At 38.0% G+C, this 13056-nt stretch overlaps 1 protein-coding gene across 1 annotated transcript; it reads right to left on the bottom strand.

The window, feature by feature from the left end:
• Window positions 1-3606: 3606 nt before the first annotated feature.
• On the bottom strand, window positions 3607-12617 carry LOC104842048 (chromosome unknown open reading frame, human C14orf79). Its single transcript, XM_010584122.1, has 5 exons — window positions 11944-12617; window positions 8301-8449; window positions 6668-6797; window positions 5271-5384; window positions 3607-3802 (listed from the first exon to the last, which is right to left on the bottom strand). Exons 1-5 carry the CDS (start codon window positions 12400-12402, stop codon window positions 3635-3637), a joined length of 1020 nt encoding a protein of 339 aa, XP_010582424.1. The 5' UTR covers window positions 12403-12617; the 3' UTR covers window positions 3607-3634.
• Between the last annotated feature and the right edge of the window lie 439 nt (window positions 12618-13056).

Raw genomic sequence — 13056 nt, 5'->3', positions numbered from 1 at the left:
TGTTGCAACTTCATTCCATACATTTTTCCCTCATTAGGACCCATTTATCCCAGCAGAGCATTACGCTGGGCTGGCTGTGCTTTGGCACCCGGGCTGTGCTGTGGGATGACAGCTTTGGAGGTTCTTATCTGCGTTTCAGTAGGGGGAATGGAGAACTTCTGCTAGATGTGGCTGAAGCGAGCCTGTTGTGTCTGCTGGCTGGGTGCGTGGTTTGTTTCTTTTGAATCCTCCAGAGTGGATCTGTCAAATTAAACTCGGATCCACGGGGAAGTTTGGGATTTAACAGTTGATTTGAGTGCAGCTCATTTTGGCCAAATTCCCTCTGCCATCTTAACTGGAATAGGAGAACTCTAGGAAGTCCTCCTGTTAAAAAATGGGACAACTATTAAAACTGATCTTCACCATTAAAAAGATTAGAGTGCTTTTAAATCCTGTAATGACCCTGCACTTTGAAAAGCACTTTTAAGCTTTTACAAGATTTGTTTGTTTTTTACTCCAAGTCTTCTGCATATGTCCAGCCAATGGTGGGCTTATGGTATACTTAGAAATCATCCTAGGGTCTGGAATGTGTGTCTGTTCCCTCCCCCCTTTTTTTTTTGTTAATCAAATTCTACATATTATTTGGACTTGTAAGTCTACAAATACTAGCAATAGCCGTTTCTAAAACAAAACTTCCCAAAACTTTGCCTTCCCACTCTGCTCAATTTTAAGGATTGTTGAAATAAGCTCCCTAAAATTTCACATTACACCTTTGAACAGAGTATACATTGAAATATTTTCAGTCTTTCACAATGTAGTTGTTCTTTTGCAAAGCTGTTTACAGTGTTCCTTCTACAAAGGAAGCATTTCAGTAATTACATTGCTGATTTGAACTTTTAAAAACTTTGTTCTGTGGGTATATTTTCCTTCTAATCTCAGTGGAAGAAAAAGGCATTTCTGCCTAGATCTGCTGTCTAAAACTCACCTTGCTTTAGTTTTCACCTTTTCAAAATCCTAAGCAAATGTCAAAAATTGATGGTATTTGCTTTCTGCAAACACAGGGTACAGTAACATGTTTAGTTCATCAAAACTCAGTCTTTCATAGCCAAGAGCTCACCACCAAGATGAGGAATGATGAAATTTGTACCTTAAAAATACTGAGATACAAAGTTTTATTTTCTGCGTGCACCATTTTCACAGAATAAACACCTGCTCCTCCTCAGTGCAGCCGTGCATTCGGAGAGTGGGTGCGCAGCAGTTGTTGGCATGCTTGGCTGGGTGCTAGGGGAGGCAGGAACAAGGAAATGACTGACGGAAATGAATAGCCAGTATTTGTGCAAAACACACCAGAGGGGTTTCCGGCACCCCTCGTTTCCCAGGATAGCAGCAGGAGACAAGGCAACTTTATACAGTGCAATATGCCTGAAAATGGTCTGCTAAAATTTGTTCTGTCTCCCTGAGTGGGCTCTCTTGTCAGTTAAGAGAAATGGAGTGCAATTTTCTCTTTGTGAGTACCCCCAAATACGCAGATTGTGTCCACATTCTGATGAGGGCTGGCAGGCTGCCAGGACCCCACAAGCTTGAAGCTGAGTTGAATTACTTTGTACTTTCGTATCTGCTAGTCTTTTTCTCTGAAGAGATGAACTTGCTCATCTTGGACTGAAGACAGGAGTCAAAAAGTCTCTCAGTTGTCTTGTGCAGCCAGACTTTACAGGTAGTATGGGCTCAGGTGGCCCAAAGCATCTGTCCAGAAGAAGACGACCATCCCCTTTGGAACCCCAGATAGTTTTTTGTTTGTTCCCCCTGCCCACATACACTGAATTCAAAAGGGCTGAAACTGTTTTTTTCCCCAATTGGTACCTTGGACAGGGCTGTAAAACCTGCTACTATGAGCGACAGATGATGAAGTCACCCTTTTCCTGGGGTAAGAGTGCAAAACATTCTTCAACACATTTGTCTAGGGTTAGCAAAAGCAAAGGCAAACATGAAAGCCCAGAAGAAAAGCAGGCCTGTGGGGTCTGCTGCATCAGTCAGTGCTATGCCTGCTACAAATTGTCCTCTCAAGCCCCTCTGCAGGGCCCTGCTTGTCTGAAAACGTAAAAATATGACTTTATTCTTACACTTGATTTCAGTAATGTTTATTACCAACCTCAACTATCCATTCATCATTTACTGACAATTTACTATTTTGTGAGTTCATGACTACAACCTATTTAATACGTGGTTTTAAGTGCTCTGAAAGACTTACAAGGGAAACTGAAAATTAATTCAAATCCAGTGTTAAGTGAAACAGTTAACCCTGCTCATGTATCCACACGGATTTTTCAGTCTGGCACAGCAGAACTCCCTCTAGGGCCAGGGAAGCTGCTGAGCCACTTCCAAATAGCACTTTTCCAAATGGCCCATTACAATTTACTGAGTAACCAGTACACAGTTCATCCTATGCTAATAGCACTGAGGTATCATAAACATTACTAAAGTTGCAAGTTATTACAGCAATTGTAATTTCACTGCTGAACAGTTTACTAGATTAAGGGTTGGAGTCTGCCAGTGCTTTACAGTATTTTTAATTCTAAGAACAGAATAGGCACATCATTAAATAATTAACTGACTTAGTTTTGGAATATCCAAGTTTGTTCCCTGCTTTTAACACATAAAATACCAGTTGCAGTACTTAGCAACTCTTTAAAATAAAAAGCCATATAAAATTCTCATATTGAGAATGGCCAAAGCAGTAAATGGATTAGTAACTTGCATACCAATGAATAAATAAAGCTGTTGGAGTTGGCGAGGCAATACCACAGATTATATGAATGATAGTGAAGTGCATCCCCTCTGGCACTCAAGCATGCAGGAAGATGGGCAACATAGTCAATAGTTACTCTAAAGTTTTAAAAGGGCAGCAATTTACAGCATTGTGCAGTGCAAGTCCTAAACTACACCACTGTTAAGCTCTAACGAGCATGGTTATGCATGGTATACGTGTTTGGTAGCTGAATGAATCCAAAACATCCTGTTAAAGTCAGCTTCAGAGAGGCGAGTTATTTCAGTTAAAAACCAATGCCAGAACAAAACGTTTCACTGACCCTACCCATATCACCACAGTAGGCTTTATCAGACAGGAGTTAAGAGTTTTATTTTCCTAAACCCCGGTGAAAGCCACCAGATGTAGAAGGCTCCTCTCTATGTTCAGCAGTAGCAAAGTAGCAGACCTCAGCTAATCCAAACAAGACCAAATATATGGAGAGATGGTGACAAGGCACACTTTACAACACACCCTGAGGTGTGTTTAGATTTTGGCAGGGAAATGAGGGTTTTGATCAAAGCAGCATTAAGGCCTGAAAGGTCAGTAGTTCAGGAGAACAGTCCACCAGAGTATCTTTAAAGTGTGATTGCAGCTGGATTTACTGTAAGAGATGACCCTGCAGCAAAACTGAGTGGGACAAAATTACACCTTTGACTTCACAACTAAATAGGATAAATATCTTCTAATAATGTGGCTTTAGGTACCTCATATCCAGTAACATGTCACTTTCCTAAAGACCATATATAGTCTTATAGTACCAAGCCAGTAACAAAATGAAGGTAAACGGCATTCAGTTCAAAAAGGAAAAAAAAAAAAAAAAGAAAAAAAAGAATAAAAAGTGCATTTGATTCAACAAACATCACTATTGAAAAATTTCATTTTTAGGTTGTGTGTAGCAAAAATGTGCTTCTTCCTTGGGATTGTTATATATTGCATGTTTCCATTTGACGATGTGGTTTTCAAAAAGAGGTTGCGGGTGAAAAGATGACCATGTCTGGAATCAGGTGATACAGAAAGCTGAGTAAAAAAAAACCAACCAAACAAAAAACTAAGTTAATTTTTGCCATCCTACAGCAAGTTAATCACTTTGCATATTTCAATCTAATTTTTATACAGTTTTCATAAAAATAAAATTAGCATAAGAAAAAAAAAAGGACTTAACTAGGAAGATAAATGGAAAACATCCCATTATATGACTTAACTTACTTAAAATTAGAAATGGCAACATCCGTTTCCTAATGAGCTTTACTTTGAGACACCAAGCTGCAGGGCTTGTCCTTTCCCTTCAGAGGCTACTCCAGAAAAATATTGTCCATTTACCTTAACTTTGTATCATGATTCTTTTTACTTCTCCTTCTTCATCTACCTTGAACCACTTCTCCTTTGCCTAAACCCTGTCTCTGTATTTTATACATTTCCAAGTATGTGTAAGCTACTGTGATCCCACCCTCATGTACTCATTGAAGCAAGCAGAACTGAATTATGGAGGAATAAGCTGGACAGTCTCTTCTGGTTTTATTTCTGAATTCTCCAGCCTAACATCTCTTATGCACAAGGTTCCCAGAATGGTTATACATCTTCATTGTCCAATGCAGTAAACAGAATAAAACAGAGCAATGAAAGTGTGCCTTAAACCTGCTGTGCTGCACCTCCACAGCAACAACAGTTGCTCAAGTTTATTCTCCACTGAGGAAACAACCTTGGGTTAAGAATATTCATCCAAAATTGTTAAAAACAGAACGTGACTGATTTTTTTTAAAGCAACGGGGAATGATAGAATTTTCCTTCCAACTTGCATTGCTTTAGAAAGAAAGAAACAGAGCTTATTAAGGCCTGTTTAACCAAAGATGTAAACGCACTAACTACAAAGTATTTCAATTTCATTTCTCTACATGTTTTATAACACAGCTTAAAAACTGATGTTCTCAAATCCTTGTAATTATAACATCAATTCTGCCTTCCTCCTTAAGTAGCTTCTGTTTTCTCCTCAAGTGAACAAACCAAATCTGAATCATTCTGAATATCTGAAATGCAAGTCTGAACGCAAATTCTTCTCTATGAGCTTTGCTTCTAACATCTCCCTTACCATATATTTTAGGAGTGAGTTACAGTCATTAGTGATCAACATGTTGATCCTTCTATAGACACGCTTATCTTCCTTTATCATCAAAGCATCCTGACTACATTTTATATATCACCACTCTCTCTCAACCAATAAGTAATTTGGCCTAAAGTCCAGCTTACATAATGAATAACCGGTTTCAGTATCTCCCATATTATGTTGCTTTGCATTTTGTACATTATATTGTACCTTTTCTAAAGCTGTCAGGTTTCAAGAGCAAAAAACAACTCCACACCTAAACAATTTTATCAGAACTAAACAATTACATTAGGACATATACTAGAACAGCTGGCTACAGCACAGAGGAACATGTAAATACACTCTGTGGTTCTCTGAAGTGCTTGCTTTCAGAGAAATTCTTACCTTGGTCTGGATCAGTGCTCTGCAGTTATTAATACTGAATCCATCAAATCCGAAGTCGTCGCTGTCTTTAGCATCTGATTCCTCAAAAATGCCATCCAGGGTCTCTGAAAAGTCCTAATAAAACATAATTTACATTTTCTTTACAAATTTCTGTGTGATCTTAAAGCATATAACCTAAAGAGAAGTTTCCCTCAAATAAGAATAACCACTACATTTTACTTTCTTGAAGCTGTATTTTGATTTATCATGTGCCCCCCCTGCATTAAAACAATTTTATGCCCAAACAAGTTCTACACACATGAATCCAGTTGTGACTTAAATTGATAAAAAAGCCATTTCCAATTAAAATTAGCCTTAACCTACACCAGAAAATAGCTGAGAAATACATCTTCATCAGTATTGTTAAAAGCAATACAATTTTCCAGTAACAGAAGTAATGACAGAAGTTTAAGCTGCCTGGGCACTGATTTAATGCTGATGTATCTATGGGCAAAAGGAACAGAAGGGGAGTTTGACTATGTTGGAGACATGTCTCCTATTCTCTCCTGTTAAGTGACAGTTCTATAAAAGTGACTTTCAAGTGCAGAATAGGTCCTATACCTTCAGCACTGTTGTTCTGTTTGTACATAACTTGCATGAAAGGTCAAATATGTCCATAAAATCAAAATTGAATGCAGTACCCCCCCCCATGCTTCAGCAATCAAATTATCAATTGGAACAGTTAATTCTGAAAACCACATGTGACTAAATCATCCCAACTAAATAACCAGGTTGAACACTAAACTCTCTGTGATACCTTTATCTTCTCAAAACAAGAGATTAAACAGAGATATTTCTTTTTGAGATCTTTCAATGCTGTTGGTTTGGTCTCAATTTAAATTAAAACGTACTCTTCCTCAAGCCTTGCAAAACCAGATAGAATAATCTGAGGAAAAGGGAAGTGGAACACACTTTCAGTTTGTACACAGTAAAAACATCCAGTAATTACTTTAACAGCCTCTCTGATTCAAATCTGATTTTCACTTAATGGAAAGATATTAGAGGCTAACAATTTTCTCATACTCTGAGCAAAAGAGAAAACCATCTTACTGCACACATATCTGAAAGCTAATTCTACACCTATACTAAAGCTGAATGTACCACCTAACAACAGGGCGCTACATAGTGGAGAATTCAATGTAAAGATGATCAAAATTTGATCCTGCACAATTTCATAGTTACTTACCCATAATGATGAGAAAACAGTAGACTATCATTTTAAAAGGCTCTCTGTAAAAAAAAATATGTATGACTCACCCAGATCTAGTTCCTCATGCATCTGCATGTGTAACTTACAGGAAATCAGATTAATAACTAAGTGTTTATGCTGGCATACTAGGAAACCGTTGTTCAATTACCTTTTGATTTGCATCTATTCCAAGAACACTCAAGAGGTTTTCTTGGCAATGAGATTTACTCCAGGGATGTCTTAAGCTGGGGGTATTATCAAAGTCTCTGAGTGTTCTCCATATATTTCCAGAATCGATGCTAGGAAAGAAAACACCATTTGAGGTTGTAAGGTGTACAAAGTTTCCAGTGAACATACATAACCAACTTATTTTCACTACATAGAGTCATGTACTAGCCTACCTTGATCTAAAAAGCAACTTATCTTAAAGCTCTTTTTTACCTTCCTTCAAACTATCAACCCAATGTACTAATAAGATTGCATGACAATTAACAGAAACAGTAAGTCAACATAACTATGTTTGGGCTTCTCAGATAAGAAGCGCATTAGAAGCATATTTCAGAGATGGGTTTATGCCAACAACTTGTATTATTCAATTGCTTCTGTGAAGTGTGGGTAGAGTTCAGCCCTATTAATTCTGCATTTTCTGTCCCTCAAACCCTTCTCCTTCCTATCAGTCATGCTCCTCCACTGCAGCAGCCTGCTGCTCAGCTGGGTGACCTGCATCTGCTCTGGACATGTACATACTACAAAACAAGCCAAAGGCACACACTACTGAAACAGTGAGAATTAAAAGAGTTCCCTCTACATAATACTTTCGGTTCTTATATTGCATTCATCCTATATAAATCCAGTTGCTTTTCACTTAGTACAGGATGCAATTATCATTGATCTTTGTTACTCACCACAGTAGATCAGGGCTTTCTTGTCTGTAGTTGGTACTCTGCTATAATATTGCAGTCCCTTTGACATATATATCATATTTCTCCAGAAGTTTCAGGCTGATTAAAATATAATGCATATACAAGGAACTGGCCAAAAGGATGCCCACATTTTAACTTACATTTCTTGTGATTCTTACGACATTTCCAAAGTATGGTCTGACCCAGCTTTCTAGATTCAAAGCCTCAGATGTATGCAAAAATAACTACAATACTGTTCAGTAACGATACTGCTCAGAAGCTGCTGATCCTTCAAAAACATGTAACAAATCTAAAAGTGTTCCAGCTGTCTTAAGAGAAAGCTAAGTTAATGATACTAATTGCTATTAACATAACCCCAGGAAAGAAGCCAGATGCACCGCAGATTCTGAAGCACATCTGGTTAAACATAAGAAGTTACCACCTGGGAAAACTGGGGAGGGAGGAAAAAAAAAAAAAAAAGTGAGTGGCTTGTCAGTAGAAGCAGCAGCAGTGCTTCTGCCTCAGATGATGGAGAAATAAGTCGGATGTGTTGTAAAGAAAGGACAAGCGAACAGGAAGAACAGGCTGCCTGTTGGGTGTTCTGGAATTCCAGGGGCTTAGTCATAAGGAGGTACAGCAACAGCAGGAAAACCCTAAGCAGGAATTTGTAATTTTGATATATTCCCTTCCTTGTTTTCCAATGGCTAAAACACAATCCATTTCCTTTAACAACACAATACAAAATTGGTAAGATCTACATGCTGAAGAGCATAGTGATTAAAAAGCTTTTAAGTTCACCTGCAAGTACCACTGATTTTTAAATTATGAAATAAACAGTGTAATTGCTGAGGAGCTTCATAATTATTATTTTTTTTTTAACTGTTGATCTAAACTCATTACCAAAGTTGATTCTTCATAAGTTCAGGAATCCCAACATCTTCATTATTTGTATCAAGTACTTGATCTAAGCTTCTTATGCTCTCTCTGGACTGTGATACAAAGACTTCTGGAAAACCCAACTTAAATATATCCTCATAGCTGTGGTTTGCCTAGAAAAAAAAGAGAGTTTTATTACATACGTTGTACAGGCCATCCCCCCACACTTCATGAATGACCTAGTCCAAAGACTACAATGTTTCTAACAATTGTATTATTGATTGTTTTTAAAATTATTATTATTATTAATGGCATAGAGGGACTGAGCCCATATTTCACTGTTTTGAGTACTTACCTAGAATTAGAGGAGAAGTAAGAGACCCAGAGTTTCTGATGAACCTTAGTCTCAAGCTTCCCAGCTACTAAGTTATAGACTGGTTTGCCCATTAGCACTCAAGACTCCTCCTTCTGCTCAGCTAATTCAGTCCAGGTCAAAATTGATGTATACATCAGTTCAAAAGCTTGTGTTGCTAACTTAGTATTCAAACACACCTAATTCAGCCAAATTGTAGCATTTAGTAGTTATGTTACGTCACCAATAAATACTTGCACTGTGTAAGTCTGCATAAAAGCTCGGGTGAGTATGTCTGTATATCCTTGCATTTACACCAAACTTTTTTCCAGCCTATCTGATTAAAAATCAGAGCCAGATTTATATACTTGTTCCTCCTCCAGCACTGATGAGTGGAGGACTGAACATAGCCACATGACTGATCCAAACAGGCCTACTGGAAGTAACAGGGTTATCTGAAGACTAAGAAATAAATATACAAGGAAAAATGTGCATAATTTACATCCTATCCTAAAGGGATGTTATCATGCCATCTGGTCCAGAAGCTTTGTCCTTTTATTCCTTCAAAGAAGGAATCACTGCAATTTTCTAAATCAAAGCAATTAATTGACTTCAACACCCTGCAGAGGGACTGCAGTCCGGGAGCAGCAATGTTGTGTGAAAACTAGAGAATGAAACCAGTCAGTTTGTTTTCTTTGCCTAGCAATCAACCATTTAATCTGAAAAACTGTCTGTATTTTGACAGTTTCATTTAATTGTAATTCAAACAGCTGAAATAAATTGAGATATTTCCAGTTTCATTGTACTGAACTCAGACAAGTGCAGTGAATACTGAGAGTATGGATTTAATCTAATGATGAGTGGGCAAAATCAACAGAGCTGGTAGAAGGCTTCTGTACTTCTAAGCATGCTTCTAGAAATAGAATTTGTGCCCCACGCTGCTCCCTCCTTAAGTAAGGCCTTGCTAAACTGCCTATCCTGAAGGGTAACTGCTGGGACATTCAAAGACTCCTTAGGTAAAATCCTTTGAATCTTGCCCAAAGTGTCATAACACTTTAAATCAATTTGTAAACTATTTCAGTAGACGTAACTTACAACAGGGATACTATATGGAGGAGAAAGATGTCAGAGAAGCAGAAGTCTGTGAAAGCACACTTGCTAAAGCATACATGGAGAGTTACCATCAAGGAAAAGAAAACTTCCAAGTAAGTACCAAAACCTAAATGGGACAGGAGCTAAAGTCAGGCAGCTGCTCTTGGCCTTGGGGTGGGAGGGAAATTACAGCCACAGAAGTGTGAATCAAGGGAAGCACAGGTTTGCCTCATTTATAGTATCTTCTTAGAGTCTGTGACATTGCTCCAACATTCATACAAGTCACTAGCTTACAGTTTAGCCAAGCCAGATGAAAAATGCAAGAATTTTTTTTTAAAAACATTTATTACTGTCTACTTCAGTGGCTGTTTCTAAAACAAAATTTGCGTACATTTCCATTTACCTTGCAGCTTTGTACTAATTATAAAGATATGAATGCACAAATTTCACATTTGTGCTTTTTGACGAAATCCTCTATATCCTATTATATCAGAATACTCCAGTGCTTAAGCAAGTGCACTAGTCCCTCTCACAAAGGCCTGTGTTTAAAGAACACATGAAAAATCCTCAAAGTTATTCAATCATGTAGGCGAAATACCCAGCTACTGCAAGGAAATTAATTAGTGATTGTTTTAATCTTAAAAAACATGATTCTGCTCCAGACTGACATCGTTTAATTAACTGAAGCATTAGATATTGAAGGTCAGACCTCTGACCTCAGATGATCTCTAGAGGTCCCTTCCAACCTACCTGGACTTTTTTCTACTGACCATGCAGAAGACAGAGCCCCAGCCTGAAGAGTTTATGATCCCAAACAAACAATACAAAAAGCACAGGGATGAAGGACAGCTACCCAAATATTCTACACCCAAAGAAATCTCCAACAGTTCTGCAGCTGTTTCTCTACCCTGAGACAGGAAAAGACAACTTGAAACCCTAGGCATGGTTAACTTATTTAGCTTGTACTGGACATTTCCCGTTGCCTTTAATAAATGCAAAAATAAAGCAAAAGCTTCAGTAAGATTAAGATCTACTGCTTTTGGAAAGAAACCAAACATTCTGCTATATTCTATTTCAGCTCCAGTCATTACATACTCTCTTTTTTCAACCTAAGACTTCTTGTCCCCAATTTCCAGCATTACGAACAATTTAAATTCTCTGTTTATGCATACCAATAACCAGGTATCTTGTGATCTCCACTTTTATCAGTGCTGGACAGCTTATCCCACGTGCATCTTTGTGCTTTTCCTAGTAACACCATGCAGCAGGTGAAGTTCCCAGGCAAGGGCAAGAAAGCCTGTCTCCAGAAAACCCTCAGTTCCCTATGCATACTAAAACCCATCTAACAGACTACAAGCAGTAAGCTGTTACTGCTACTGATTAACCCCATGGAAGTCTTAGTAGATTGCTCTCTTTTATCCTAAATTAAAACTTTTGAAAAAAAGTAGTAAGAATGAGAGTGTTCTGTTTTGCATTTGTACATTCTTATTTTCCTTTTGTTACTTTGCTTCACTTTGGTGATGCATGTTTGGTAAACATGGAAACACATTCATTGCAACAAGGTATAACCCTTAAGCCTTTTTTTTGTGCTAATAAGGACGCATTATATTATTTATTCACATTATCAGTTCCAACACTGTATGAGAGAATGTAACATCCTATGCTAAAAAAAAGGATGATACTAAATTATTTCTATTCACTTTGTCATTAACTTCTACCCACCATCAGTCTAAAATTCCAGAAAGATTGTTGGATTATTCAGGCAGTATATTACATAACAAAAGTTATTGGTTTTGCCAATTTTTAAGTCAATGTTATGTTGGTTTACTTCAGTAAGCTTGCAGGCAACTCAGAATTTTTGTCCACCCTGGTTTTGTTACCCACCTTCCTGATTTTTTGTTTACTATGCTCATTCTTGCCTAGCTTTTAAATTGCATGTGCTTCAGGGCAAGGTTCATCGTTTCTACATGCTTGCTTATTCCTAGTGTCTAGAAGCAAAGTAGCACATCATTCTTTAAAGCTCTCCAGCAGGATAACTTAAGTATTTGCCAAACACTGTAAAGAAGTTGCTTTTGTTCCACTTGAGTTAGCTGCAAAGTAGCTTGATGGTTTCTCTCCCTATACAGCATTATCCTCTATCAAGAGACATTCAGATATAAATCTTGAGATGTAGGAAGCAAAAACACAAACATTTCTGGTCTTTGATTTACTATTAGTACGTACCTCATTTAGAGAGCTCGAAGCGTCCTGTATCCCACAGTGTAGAGATGGCTCAGAACAAAAGCCACCAACAGAAGTGCTACAATGTCTGCTGCTTAAGTCTGTATCAACTCTAGAGGTTTTTGTTGACTTCAGCAAAACTTCAAGATTATGACTGAATCTCTCCGATTTGTCTAAGGACTCCTCGAAGCCTTCAAAATCACCCCAGGAACCGCTGGGTTCTGAGGTACTATAACTGCTCTCAGAAAACCCCTCACAACTTCTCCCTTTGCTAGTCCCTACAGGGAAGCTTTGCTGCATTACTTCAAGATTAATAATTTCTTCATTATTTGTCCTTTCATTCAAGTCACAGTCACCTTCATAGAGAGACATACTACCCACTTCATCTGCTAGGTCTTTTAGAGACATCCGGTATGATTTGTCTGCCTTAGTAAGACTTTCTGCTAGTGACAGGTTCTGCATATTTAAGAAAAATTCATTTGTTGGAATCTGAACTGCAAAAAAGGCTACTGAAGTTCAGTTGCATTAGAAATCTGAACATTTCCAAACCAGATTCAAATTCTTCATTTCACCCCCAAAGAATGATAATACTGCTAAATCAAAACAGGATGTCCTTCAGCGTCTCCTCCAGTAATCAGCATGTGCATGTTATTCAGTCTCACTTTCTGTGTAGGGTATTAGCCTGCAAAGAAAGAATTCTAAATAAATACTTCTGTGATAAGGGCTGTGTAGGGATAAAGAAAGATAGCTGATAAGGTAGGAGAAAGAATGCTCAGACTGGAATAAACACATTCCAGTACTATACAACTAAAAATCGCTGTAGGCAAAATTATTTAAAATTTACACTTTAACTATCTGCCCACACCACAAGCAAGCCATTAACTGAGGCAACAACGTCCAGCAAATACTGAACAGAAGCTGTTGGTTATTAATTGAGTACTGATTGAGTATATGGGAGACAAACCAAAGTAATTATAGACAACATCCAGCACTTATGAAGTATTTTCTATGACTACTTCATCCATCTCGCACACAGTCAAACAGTACTCTTTTTGCTCGCTTGGGCTTTCCCTGTCCGAACCATTACCGGAGAGGTGAACGTGACTTGCAGCAACA

The sequence above is a fragment of the Haliaeetus leucocephalus genome, unplaced genomic scaffold, assembly GCF_000737465.1.
Source record: "Haliaeetus leucocephalus isolate CR32 unplaced genomic scaffold, Haliaeetus_leucocephalus-4.0 Scaffold944, whole genome shotgun sequence".
In the NCBI taxonomy this organism is placed as follows: Eukaryota; Metazoa; Chordata; class Aves; order Accipitriformes; family Accipitridae; genus Haliaeetus; species Haliaeetus leucocephalus.
Note: the sequence above shows the minus strand (reverse complement) of the source record. Positions and strands in the feature narration are given on the sequence as shown.

Coding starts and splice junctions, on each gene's coding strand:
- LOC104842048 (XM_010584122.1), bottom strand. CDS start 12,402: ATGCAGAACCTGTCACTAGCAGAAAGTCTTACTAAGGCAGACAAATCA. Junction 8,450..11,943: donor CTTCGAGCTCTCTAAATGAG/GTACGTACTAAT, acceptor TTTTTTTTCTAG/GCAAACCACAGCTATGAGGA. Junction 5,385..6,667: donor GAATAGATGCAAATCAAAAG/GTAATTGAACAA, acceptor ATGTTTTATTAG/GACTTTTCAGAGACCCTGGA.